General features: G+C 44.8%; 1 protein-coding gene across 3 annotated transcripts in view; it reads left to right on the top strand.

Annotated features, from left to right (window-relative positions):
* The first annotated feature begins 4,911 nt into the window (after positions 1–4,911).
* FZD6 (frizzled class receptor 6) overlaps positions 4,912–13,541 on the top strand; it is a 27,924-nt gene continuing 19,294 nt past the window's right edge. Inside the window, exons 1-2 of one of the 3 annotated variants that reach the window (XM_071554044.1) lie at positions 4,912–4,991; positions 5,482–5,861. In XM_071554044.1, the coding sequence (XP_071410145.1) occupies positions 5,682–5,861 (180 nt within the window). In that variant the 5' untranslated portion in view covers positions 4,912–4,991; positions 5,482–5,681. Of the gene's footprint in view, positions 5,002–5,165; positions 5,268–5,481; positions 5,862–13,541 lie in introns of those variants that run through there. The other 2 variants (XM_071554043.1, XM_071554046.1) reach the window with 2 other exon arrangements.

Below are 13,541 nucleotides of genomic sequence, written 5' to 3'. Positions count from 1 at the left end.
TATTAAAGAAATTGTGAAGCAAAGAAAATGAAAAAAATTATGCTTCCTATCTCAACCTCTTCCTTCACATTTTAGCAAGTAGTGACTCTGCTGCTCCAGAAACCCCATCAGAAGAAGGTGTTGGGAGTACTTACAGACAGATCTGGGGTTTCTTGTATGAGGTACTCTGTTGTGTAGTTCCCCAGAAATCAGAAAGACCCTGCAGCACAGGATTGTTATGATGGGAAGACAGTATGCATTAGCTGGGTATGGGACAGATGTAATTACCAATACACTGGAACAGGGCTGTAAATGCTTGTTAGTCTGCCTTTAACAAGTTGACATGAATCACTTTAGTACCTGAGCTTCCAAAACAACTGTTTTCTTATATCCCTAGCATCCTTATGTTTCAATAAATATCTTGAACTACCAACTTAAAAAACTGTATTTGAAATGTGTCTGAAGTCAATCCTGCTTTGCTAATTGCACATAGTATTGACACAGACAGTTCAACTCAAATTAAAGCATCCATGTTTCGGAGGGAGCAAAAACCAAAGCTACAGAATACCCCATTAAGCCAGAACTTTCTGTTTTGCTGTCAGCATCACCTGAGCTGGACTGTCCACTCCAACAGAGTGCTTGGTTTGTACCAGTCTTTTCCACAGGAAATGGCTCATGCCCCGAAACTCAGATTTTCTTTCTCCCAGCCTTTGTGACATTGTCTAAAGTAAGTGCCACTCCAGCCATAGAAACAAGGAGATAAGAGGGGCTCTGTCAAGCAAAATGCTCACCATTGCTGCTACTGTTACTGTCATCCAAGCAGACAGGCTGCAGATTTATCAGGAGTGAAGGCAGCTGCTGAAAGTCCACAAGGAATGAAGTATACTTGACAATTGTTAGGACAGTTTACTCTTTAGGAGTGTATTTCCTGTTTACATTGTGCTTAATATCCAAGGTTGAGTGAGGTAACCTGTTGGGAAAGAAATACTGTTAGCATAATTTATTAAAGTAATGCTGTGAAGGCACAATACTGTCATTTACAAACAAATGAAAGATTAGATCCTTGTAGCATAAAAGAAACCAACATCTTCTTATGTGTGGGTGCCACAACCCACACAGCCACAATATTTTGAAGGGCTAAATTCTGAATAGGTCATACTCTGTTCAGGGAGGAAGATGACATGGGTTCCCAACTACCCATAATGCAGTTAGCACAAGGCAATGCATCAACTTTCTGGTTTTTTCAACATGATTCCTTCTCCAGGCATCACTGCTGTAGTGGGTTGAGGTGGGTGGGTTACAGTTTAAAGGCTTCATGGAAAAATGTGATATAAACAAGGTTTCAGCTGATACAGCCACATGAGACTGGAGCAGTACTAAGAAGGCATTAACTCACAAATGACTGGATTTTCTAAGTAACTAGGAAATTACTGTAACACATCTGTGCATTCTTTCTCATGGGCTTTTGTATTCAATTAAATGGTAGAATTTTGACTTCGGAAAAACATTCTGTTTATAAACTGATTGCTTTCTCTATTACCGTAAACCAGAAAGTATAAATTATATCAATAATGCTGTTTAGTCTAGTTTTTTTCATTTCCAAAATGCATTTGAGAAAAAGACAAGAATTACACTTTCCAATTTTAAGCCTCACAACAGGATTTATTGGTGCCAGCTACTGGCTATTTAGTCCTCTTAAATTTCAACCATTTATGAATAATGTATTTTAAATGCAGAATAATACAAACTTTATGAGCCTTATAATTGAATCAGCCGACATCAAACTATGTAATTGGCAAATCTGTAATATTCAAATTGCATTAAGTCAAACTTTGGTGCAATGTTCCAACAGTACAACGCAGTTGCAAAGCCTTCAGATGTGCCAAGAGGAGAAAGATTGAGCCAGTGTACAACTGCTTGTGTGCAGACTCCAAGCGCTAAAGCCACACCCATACTCCTTGTGCCTCAGAGGAAAGCTTCTTCCTGACAATAGCCACTTTAGATCCCTCTTCCCTAATGTATTATCACATGGGGTATAAGCATGTTCAGGCAACAGGTAAGTATGGTCACATTGCTCTTTGCCTTTGCTGGATGGATGCCCCACAAAGATTTGAAGGAGAAAATGGTGCTTCAGCTCACAGCCCAGGCAAGCTGTGCATGTTTCTACTGAGGATGGGTTTAAGCTAGCTGGATGGAGCATGGGCATGGAGGGCATGGCACATGGCCTGTTCCACCACATCCATTGCAAGGGTAGTAGGAGAAAGCAGAGCTTGGAAGGCACCTGCTGTCTGCCACTGCTGAATTCCTTCCTGCTACATTTGTTGAAAGACATTTGAAGATAACCCAGAATTTAAACAAGGATTTAAATCACTTAAACTCTTTATAATAAAAATTGCTAAACCATAATCATTTGAAGTGGTGTCAGGGACAAATCAGTAAATTAATATTACTTTAACTGAAACGTTAACAATAGCTCCATTGCCAGGTGAGAAAAGTTTTTACATGTCCAAGTAATTGCATCCCTAATCAACAATATATTCAAGTACATGCTTAAAATACTTAATCATTCTTAAAGATGTTTTGCTAGATACCAGTGAGAGTGCTCACCTTCCTCACTCTGGTTAGTCAAGACCTTAATAGAGCCAGAAACAAATGTATTTAGATCACAGCTCTGAGAATCAACCTCTGGAATAACTTGCTTAGCAACTAGGTTGTGAGCAAAGAAAGTATATTAATAGTGTGATTGAAAAAAGGGCTTATGCTTCCTTTCCTCTGCCTTCTCCTGTTACCTAACAAAAACATGAGAGTCTTTAAGGAAGGAAAAGAATGTTACTTAGCCATATCTGTATTTCAGAGATTTATGTATGAAAATGCATTCTGATGGAACAAACCAAGCCATCACCTTATATAATGCCATATTTATACAGTAGTGTACTAGTAGAGCTTACAGCTAAGGCTGCAAAACTCCTCACACACCCTATTTTCAGGTGCTTTTTACTTTGACAAATTTCTGTGGTTTGGCTGAAATTTCCACACCTTAGATTTTTGTCTAGTTGCTTTAGCAAAATTTCATATTAAGTTTTCATTAAAATCATGTTAGACATGCTGGTTTTCCCATACTATAATTATAATAGAAGCTTCACTGAGAATCTGTCAACTCTGCACACCAGGAAGCAGAGACTATTCCCTTGGTACAGGTGATCCTACATAGTTGTGCTGCCATTTCAATGAAATGCCTATAGACTTATTCAGTGGAACTAGAAAGGGAAGACAGTTCATTAGAAATCTGCTGGAGTGTGAATTTACACTGAACACATTTTGTTCCTGCCAAGTTTCAGGGTGTCTGATGGTGTTCCCAGAGCTAAGAGCAAATCTGCAACTTCATCATGAGCTGAGCAAGAACTTCCCTAGAAGAGCTTCTGCAGAAGCGGAGTGAGGAAACTTCCCCTTGAATGCTCCTGTTGCTCTCACTGCCAGATCCCCAGAGTGTGCAGCCTCTCAGAGCTCCTGAAAAGAAAAATGTAATATTACTAGGATGGGAAGAGCTACTCAGAGAGACTAGGACTGAAGTCAGCTGAAAGATGAGAAATGGCGTGATAACAAAGGATAATGTAGATGAGTGTTTTCATATAGTAGAGTACATTAACTTTCACAGCCTGCAAATAACATTTCATTTAACATAATTTGCTTGCTCGTACAGCAAATTTAACTCCAGCTATCAAGTTTACTCCATTTGCTCAACTGGCAGAGCTGTGTGGATCTGCAGCAGGTAGGTATAATCCTCTTCATGATTCATAGAGGTGCTAAAATGGTTTTGGTAAGGGAATCTGGAGAAGTTTTATGTTTCTGTGAAGTGACACAGGCAAGACACATAAAATATCTGCATGAAGAGAGAGCCTCTAGATGCTTATTGTCTTCTGAATAACCACACACAACTTCAGTCTCCACCGTCCATGGACATATTCTCTGGATAAATGCAGCAGACTGCACAGACAATCTTGGGGCTCATTAGCAGAAAGGCAGTGCTGCCTGAACATTGTCAAACCATTTCTAAATCTGGTTTGCATGTCTCGGCATCTGGTGTTTCCTGTTCCAGTCCTGGAGCGTGGAGCAAGTTGCATGGCTGAACGGCAGCCTGATGAGACTTTGGGCGGCTCCATGCTGAGAAATTTGGTCACCTCTGCTTAGTAACTTATAGCATTTCTATGGTTAGGTCTCATTAGCTCAGGCCTGTGTTTATGAATGTGATTGAGGGCTACTGGACAGTACTTGTCTGTTGTGTATGGTCTCAGCCAGCAGCAGATGTGGGTGGGAGGCCAGTTCACACATCCTTGAGCTGGGTCTCTGGAAACAGTGGTAGCCTGAGCACCAGTCTCACACTGCTCTTCCTTCACTTGAACAGTCATTTCCCTTTGTTCTCACCCCAGTGCCACTTCCCTCAGCAAGTAACTTCAGATCACCTCCCTTTCCTTCAATAAATTCAATCATTAAACACCGATTTCCAGTATCAGTCTCTTCCTCAGCTGTAGCCTCATCTACTGAGTGTCCACACCCATCACCTCCTGAAGATTTGGCAGTGAGGATGTCATGGAGGGTGGCACGGAGGGTGGCAGGCAGGGTGGCACAGATGGTGGCAAGAGCGGGACCGGCCGCTCCTCTTCCACGGAGCCTTCCCGCCTCCCGCTGGCATCGGCCCAGGAGCGTTTGGAAACAATCATCGGGATCGCTGCCATCCGCGGGACACGCTCATGTACCGACACTTTAAAGTCTGTAAATTGCCTTAGTATTTACACAGTGCAGTGCAGAGTTTAGTAGTGAGCTGTTTAGGAGAACCCAAGTGCCAGGTCTGTTTGAAGGAGTTTTCCCGCCGCCCGTGCCGCAGACCCGGGGCCGTTCCCGGCGGCGGCTCCGCGGAGGGCACAGCCCGGGCCGGGGCGGGAAGGTGCGGCCGCCCCGCCCCGCCCGCCAGACGCCACATCCTGCAGGTGCCGCGGGGCGGCCATCGCGGAGGGGTAGGCGCCGGTGAGCGCGGCGGGCACGGCCGGGCCCCGTCCCGTCTCGGGGGCCAGCGCTGGCTCCGGCTCGGAGCGGCGCCACGGGGGAGGCGGGGGCGCGGCCCGGGCGTGGCGGGGGATGCGGCGCCGGCTCCTGCTCGGACTGCTCCGTCGGGCCCGCGGGCGCCGCTTCCCAGGGCGGGGCTGGGAACGGGACGCCGAGCGGCGGCGGCGGCTCCGGGGCCCGGCGGCAGCGCGGGCGAAGGCGCTGCTCTCGGAGCGCGGCCCCGGCGAGTGTGTGGGCCGGGGCGCGGGGCGTCCGGGCCAGGCCAGGGCGCGGGGGGTCCCGGGGGCGGAGGGACCGGGAAGGGGCGCGGGGGGGCCGGGCCGAGCTGCTGTCGCCCGCGGGGGGGCCGGGCCGGGCCGGGCCGGGGTCGGGCTTCGCACGGAGGGTCGCGGTCGGGCGATTCCTGCTGTTCACGGTTCTGTCCCGTGTTTGCATGCACAGGCTCGAAGGAGAAGGATCTCATAAAATCGCAGTCAGCCAAAATGGGGCAATGCCTAAAGCACCTGTGAGGAGGCTGATTGTGTGCCTTACTGCCTTGCGCTGAAGCCAGCAGAGGAAGATGTATGTTTTTGTCCTTGTGCAAAGCCGGTCTGTCTAACTAATGAACAGAGCGATGTGTTGAAGTTGGAGATCGTGACAAAATGGGAGCACTTGTGTTCTCTGCAACTTGCAGTTTGCTTCTCGCTCTGGTGCGAGGGCACAGTTTATTCACGTGTGAGCCCATTACTATCTCCAGATGTTCAGGAATGCCTTACAATATGACTTTTTTCCCAAACATCATGGGACACTATGATCAGGACACAGCTGCTCGCAAAATGGAGGTAAGTTCTCACCTGTTTGGGATACCTGTTGCACTTTATGACAAGGCAGATAATGTTTAGTGAGCAGATGTTTCTTAAAGTGTTTCAGAGTGTGCTAGAGCTCTTTGGTTGTATAAGCTCTGTGTAAGGGAGCTGTAGATTTCCTTCCCTCACCCCGCCTTGGATCCTGTATTAGAGTGGAAGAGGAATGGGTGTAGCACAGAAATGTGGCTATTCAGAGCATTTTGGCAGAGCTGATCACATACAGCCCAGATACCTTGCTGTTACACAGAGCAATTGTTGAAATTCTCTGGGGAAATAGCTAATGATATCCTGGCCTGCCTGAACTCAGTGCAAAAATCATACTTAGAAGTTGCTCATTGCTCCTCTCTCAGCTTAGATCTGCTGAGAGGCACCTAAACTTATTCTTAGCCCTGTTCTCCATTGCAGCTTTTGCATTCTGTTCCCTTCTAACTAAGAGTGACTTTTTTTGACTGAAAACAAGCTCTTTTCTTACCCAAAGTCACTGTAATTGTGGCTGCCTTGAGAATATACTGCCTTGTGGAAAGACTGTGCTGATAGCAATACCTGTAAAGGGCGAGCGCCTCACTGGGTGAGAGGCTTGTAAAACAAGTTTTAAACCTGTTTTAATAATGGCTTTTTAGTGGTAAGAGAAGGGGGAATATCTTAACACAGGTCTGGAAAAGCACTTAATGTTTTGTGCTGTGTAGAAAGTGGAACAGAAGTGGGTTATAAATTAAGTTTCTGGTTTTTTAAAAAAATTATATGTGGCATTGGAGGTGTTTACTGTTACTAAAGTCTTGTTTGCATACTCTTTACTGAGCTTGAAGGAGGAGCTTGGTTCAGTTGCCAAAACATGTTTTTAGTGTTGCTTGAGATACTCAGGATTCCCTGTTTGGCCTCCAGCTGGCAGCCTGGAATGGCACAGGCTTTGGTCTTGCATCGGTTTTGTAAACCTGGTGTAGATGTGTGGGAAATTCTGCTATCGAATGTTAAGCCATCTGTATGCAAGCAACTGAATCCAGCTACAGATCTCTGACAAATTGTGGGCTTTTAAATTGGAAGGCAGGCTGTAGGCTTCAGTTGTGAACTGTGCAATGCCTTCTCTGGTCGTAATTTGTCAGGAATGCTTCCTGCAGTGTCTGCCACTTTATCTCCTCAGGTACGCTGCTGCTTCTTACTTGGTGTGTCTTAACTGCAACTGTTGAGCCATCATTTGTTAGTATTTGTGCCTTCCAGTCATGCTGTTGTTAGGACAGAGAGACCACAGAGCCATTTTTATTAGATTGCTATGACTGACTTTTCTGAACTGTCAGTAACTTGTGTGTGGTGCATATGTGGTTCATTTGCTTCCTGGTCTTTTCTCATTGCTGCTGCCTGACCTCTAATTTTGTCCTCCTCACTACTGCAGTGCTGTGCAGACATTTCTGAACTGCCTGTTGTGTGGTGGTCTGCCTGCCTTTATTTGTGATCCTGCAGTGCTGATGGACTGCCTGGTCAAAGTGAATTTTTAAGACAGCTACTTTACTGCTGGATGGGTTTCCTCCCACTCTGTATGGAGCTAGTGTTGAATCTTTGCTACTGGTTAGATTTGGAATTACTATGGTGAGCTTAATTGTTTATGGCTGGGCCTTTTTTCTGAGAAAGGTCACTGTGTACCAATGTCATTTACACATTTTGATAGGTTTCTATATGGTGTCAGTAACTGCACCAGTACAGTTTGTCCATAGTTGATTGCAAGGGAGGACCTTATCAGGATTGTCAAAGGGTTCAGCTTTTCAGGGGACTTGGTGTTGCAACAGGGGAAGAGGAGTTAATGACTTCTGGAAGAGCGTTTAATTTCACTTCACAGCCATAAGGAGGCAGCCAGTTGGGAAGTGGAGAAGATTTCTGATGTTTTAAGAGCTTGAATTTTTCTGTAATTGGAAGTTCATACCAAAGAAAGAATTTTAATAGTACATTGGCTAAAACTTCTTTCTTTTGATCCTCAGTAGGAATGCTTAAACGCTTTAGTTTTTAGTTCTGTCTTGCTCTTCCCCCTCTCCGTCCCTCCCCACGACCTGTTCCCAAGACTGGGCATGAGACTTACATTTTAGGATGTAAGGTCTCATTGGGTTTTGAGCCTAAGGCTTGCAGTATTTTGCTCACTGTATCTTAACTGACTTTGAGTAAGCTGCTTAATCATGCAATCCCAAGGCACAGGGTAGAGACTTCTTGAAGAAATCAAAAATATGTTATGCAGAAAGAGCCTTGATGTTAGGCCAGTTTGGTGTTCCTATTCCCTCTGAAAACTTTGGGGAGTGTTTACTCCCCAAAAGGTCAAAGATTTGTCAAGGGGACAAATCTAACTTGAAGGTGAAGTTCACTCCAAACCCATGGTAGCTTGCAGTGTTCTACAAGGTGTGTTCTGCTGCAGTGAGTGTTGTATAGCCAGAAGAGCTGTGCTTTCCATCTGCTGGTGCACAAGGTATTCTGTACAGTTTCTCTGCTTTCTGGGAAGGTGTTAAATTGGTATTTCTGTATGGTGTTTTCATAGTAATCCTCCAGGAGAGGATAATGTAGAGCTACTGTCTCAGATGTTAGTTGTCCTCTAGGAAATCAGCTGATATGTGGTCTTATAGTTCTGCCTCCTATCAGCTGTTCGTAGGGATGTGCTATAAATCAGAACACTGGACTGCTAAGAGCAGGAAAATGGCTAACTCAGTCTTAGGGCCTCTGTTGTGGATGTTCTGGCTAGTCATGATAGTCCCTCTGGAATCTTATAGAATCATAGAATCGATTGGGTTGGAAAAGACCTCCAAGATCATCGAGTCCAACCCTTGGTCCAACTCTAGTTCATTTACTAGATCATGGCACCCAGCGCCGCGTCCAATCTGCATTTAAAGATCTCTAGGGATGGTGAATCCACCACCTCTCCGGGCAGCCCATTCCAATGCCTGATTACTCTCTCTGTAAAAAATTTTTTTCTGATATCCAACTTAAATTTCCCCTGGCAGAGCTTAAGCCCGTGCCCCCTTGTTCTATTGCTGAGTGCCTGGGAGAAGAGACCAGCCCCCACCTGGCTATAACTTCCCTTCAGGTAGTTATAGACAGTGATGAGGTCACCTCTGAGCCTCCTCTTCTCCAGGCTAAACAACCCCAGCTCCCTCAGCCTCTCCCCATAGAACTTGTGCTCCAGTCCCTTCACCAGCCTTGTTGCTCTTCTCTGGACCCGCTCCAGCATCTCAATATCCTTTCTGAACTGAGGGGCCCAGAACTGAACACAGTACTCAAGGTGTGGCCTCACCAATGCAGAGTACAGGGGAAGGATCACTTCCCTGGTCCTGCTAGCCACGCTATTTTTGATACAGGACAGGATCCCATTGGCCTTCTTGGCCACCTGGGCACACTGTTGACTCATGTTGAGCTTCCTGTCAATTAGTACTCCAAGGTCCTTTTCTGCCTGGCTGCTCTCTAGCCACTCTGTGCCCAGCCTGTAGCGCTGCAGGGGGTTGTTGTGGCCAAAGTGCAGGACCCGGCACTTCTGCAATAAAAAAGATGTAATTTCCAGTTGCTCGCTCCATTCACTTATTTATTTAGTTTAATTCTGAGCTTTCAATTTGGCAGACTGAGTTTTGGCTTCTTGAGTTTTACTTTGTATTTGGATTAGTTCTGTTTACACAACAAGTGGTGATTTTAGGAAAGTGAAACCACGTGACTTTTTGGTGTGAAGTTTTGTGTATATCAGCTAAACAGCTGCATGACAGTGGAATCCGACTGTTTGCAGATGCCTGTCATATCTGTATCTCAAAGCAGTTTATCAGTAACACTGCTCATGTTACTACTGGTTCAGATTGGGGGACAGAAGATCTAGAGTTTGTCTGATGAGGATAATAGATGGACGCAGCAGAAGATTCATTACAGCTGTACTTTAATAGGTGTAACTCCCCCTCGTGGGCACCCACAAAAGCAAGTCACTTTTAATTCCAAATTAGTCCCTACTTTAACTATCCTGGAATAGGTTGCCAACATAAGGCATTATTCCAGCAAGGCCGAGAGTATTACTGTGTCATAACTTATGTTCGTATCTCTTAATCTGTTCTGCTGCAGTTCTGAAATGTGTCCACAGAAGACAAGCCCTTAAGACTTCCTGATGTGGGTTAGATCCACAGGTCTGTAGAATTACAAAGAGAAAAGGCTTGCCAGTGACTTTTTTAAAGCAGACTGTGGAAAACACTGGAAAATGTCCCACAGAGAACAATAAAGTACCTCAGAGAGACTGGAAAAATAGTTCAGTAGTGAGTTTTCTGTTCACTTCTGAATTCATGGCCATGTGCCAGCATATGTGTGTGTGTCTATGGAGAGTTAAGTGCAACTGGCTGTAGAAATTGTCTAAGAACTGGGGTCAGGTTAAACAAAACCATTTAGAGGGGATTAAGAAGTACCTTCAAAAGCTTATTATTGGAATTGCATGAGTTAAAATTTGTAATGTAATGGCTTAAATTGCTTCCACTAAGTATAAATTTCCAGTTAATTCAGTATAATGATACTTAAAAAAACCGGAAACCTGGTGTCTGCAAGCTTACATTGGTTTGTGAGTGTGTGTGTGTGTATACATACAGGAAGGAGGAAGATGTCTACCTGTGTTGGATGGGAGTTTTGGGGAAATGAGTGTTGTTTTGTAAGAAGATTATTACTGGGATATCCTGCAAAGTAGCACAGGTGTGAATTTACTGAGTTGTTTTTGTGCTGTCTTGCTCTCAGGTATTCAAAAGAAACATACACCATCTTGACTTCTTACAGTGGTTCTTGCAACAATACATTCATAAGCCATTTGTGTTGATTCCTATGGATGCAGGAAATTACAGCCACTAAAAAAAATTGTTACCTGTAGTACTGAGGCCCTTCATCAAGTGTGATTACCTTGTGCAGGTTGTCTGAAACCAGACAGTCGAATGTGTGTAATCCTATTACACTGGCTTTGAGCGTATCTGTCATCCGCAAACTCTGTGCTGCTTTCTCTGAACAACATTCCTTGTCTGCTTGAAAAGGCAATAGCACTGCCTTGCTCTTTGGTCAGAAACGATGTTGTTTAGGGTGCATGGGGGTCCAAAATCATGCTTGTTTGACAAAGAGGTGGTAACTGGGGTTCATGGAAGTGATGTTGACAGAGTAATTCCAAGAGCCTCCTCTTTATCCATGTTCAAAGGCAAGTAATTTGGTGTTACAGGAGTGGATCACTTGGTGAAGTTGTTAGCACACTTCTTACCTCTCTGCTGCATGACACTGAGGAGTTTTACTCTGAGCTGGATTTAGTGCAGTCCCACTGTGCATGAGGTCTGAAGCTGGCCTATAGAGTCTGTGCTCCTGATCTTCCTCAATAGAAAACCTCTGGGAAATACTGTGATATCCTGTTGTTGGTCTCCTGCCTGTGTCTGTCCCTTTCACAGTGCTCTGGCTGGTGTTCAAGTGTAACTGCAAGCTGTAGTGTTTTCTTAGTCTCCCTCCCCAGCGTGCATCTTGGATTCCCACTGCTCCATACTCTTTTATGTGAGATGTGGTCACTGACTAAACCAAGGGCACTGTAAGTAATGGAGTAATGGACTTAGTCTTGTGGCTGTACCTTACTCCAGGAGGACACCTGTGGATGAATGGAATCATGCTGGCTTCCCTGAAACTATTTATGTTGAGAAGGAAAACAGGAACAGAGCTATTGAGTTTGGAACTTCTTTGTCTTCATCAGTGAAGGCATAGGAGATAGAAGGCTTGGGATCTGAGCCAGCTGGTGGGAACACATAATCCGTGGAGGTGGGGAAAACCAGCAGTGGGTACAAAGCTTTCAGACGTAGAAAGGTGGAATTTCCAGATTGTCTTAGTGTTTTTAAGGAAGTGGATGTTGCACAGTAGAACCTTGTGAACTTTACCTGTCTGCTGAGGGTGGTGTGGTGACTACTATTTCAAAGGACATCATGTATCTTTCTTTGAATAGTAAACAATTGGACAAAATTATGTATCATTGTGTGCAGGTGGTCTACACTCTTTTCTCTCTGCTGTCCATGAGTTGTCAAACTGTGTGGGGTCAAGCAACTTGTTAACAATTCACATCCAGAGCATTGGCACATGGCAGCTCTGGCAACAGCAGCTGGATTGTCCTGCAGGCTTTGGTGAACCAGTAGGGTACACTGGTGGATGTCTGTGAGGTAGAGTGCAGGTTTAATTTTTCATTTGCAAGATGGATGAGATGTTCAGAGTGACAGCTTGGCTACAAGATGTTACCTATGTCTTCATTGATAAAGACCACAAAAAGGAAGTGGTCCAGGAAAGGGCCACAAGAGATGGGGTCAAATGTCCGTGCTTTTTTTTCTCGTTTGGCAGTGCAGTGATTAAATGTTACGGTTTCTAAAACTACTGTTGTGTCATCTCTTTAGTTCTCTACTCCATTCCAAAGAAGGGAGTGGGAGTATCTGCACCACAAAACTTGGTGGCTTTTTCTCTCTCACTGTTAACTGTTGATTCACCAGTCCTGAGGGGCAAACTTGGTTCCTTTGTTCCATATTCATTTTCGGATCTTTTCTGGGTGTTGTGTGCATCTGTGATTGCTGTAATACAGTGGCAGTTTGCTTGCCAGCGGAAAAGGTGCACATGTCTGCCTTCTTCTGAACTATGAAGTGGAGGTAAGTGGAGACTTGCTTGCTTTCTGCTTAGCTATTAGAAGGAGAGGTGTGCAGGGGGTGCATGAGAGCTGTCTAAGTAGCTACTATAAATGGGGGGAGAAAGGCCTGGATAACCAGTCTTTGCAGGGCAGAAAGGATGTCCTCTTACCAAGAATACCTGCTCCTTTAAATGAGAGCTTCCTGAGAGAAAAAAGAAATCACCCATCTTTCCTGTACTTAAACTTCTGGTAGATCAAGTTCTCTCAGAGAACAACCACATCCTTCCAAGTTTGGCCTGTGCTGTATTCCCTGGAGGGCCTGCACAACCAGATTCCTTTTAGTCTCAGTAGTTCCTGCCACAAAGCACTTAGTGGCCACACTCTCCACATAAATTAAAAGCAGTTTTTTGGAGAGGGACTGTACCCATCCAGCCTCGTGGTGACCTAGGAATACCCGTTTGTCCAGGCACCATGTCCCAGCTGCATATTGCTTCCCATGAGCTAATGCTCTTGCAGGGAAGGTACAAGGTGCACCATTTTAATTCAGTTGTGTGTGGGATCTCTCTGGGGAGTATTCCTGTAACTTCAAACAAAATGTATGCTGAAGGTCAACATGGCCCACAGCTTGTAAAATGTGAAAGAGAGGAAGAAAAGGTGGCTTTAAGTTTTTAGAACAGGAAAAATAGGGAAGATAATGAGGGAAGGGCACCAAGATGATCACTGTGAGCTAACAGTAAGGAAACACTATCTAATACAGGCATTTAGAACTGGGAAGTGTCTCAAAATATGACCAACAGGGACTAGTGAAAGCAGAAGACAGAGTTAAGAACTGCAGGTGCTGAGGTCGGTGACTGCAGCTTCATGGGCTTCAGCGTAATGGAATGACTTGTGCGTGCCTGGCTGACATCTCCTACATCACAACAAACTTGGTATTTTTTAAGACTGTTTAATTTTTCATGTAAGACTGCTTAAAAATGCATGAAGTAGGCAAGAAGGAAACGGTGCAGTGTTGCTACTCTGGTAACTTGGGTGATGCTGTTCTGCTGAGT

This window comes from Pithys albifrons, chromosome 4 (genome assembly GCF_047495875.1).
Source record: "Pithys albifrons albifrons isolate INPA30051 chromosome 4, PitAlb_v1, whole genome shotgun sequence".
Taxonomy (NCBI): Eukaryota; Metazoa; Chordata; class Aves; order Passeriformes; family Thamnophilidae; genus Pithys; species Pithys albifrons.
The sequence above is the reverse complement of the archived record's forward strand: the minus strand, read 5'-3'. Positions and strand labels throughout refer to the sequence as shown.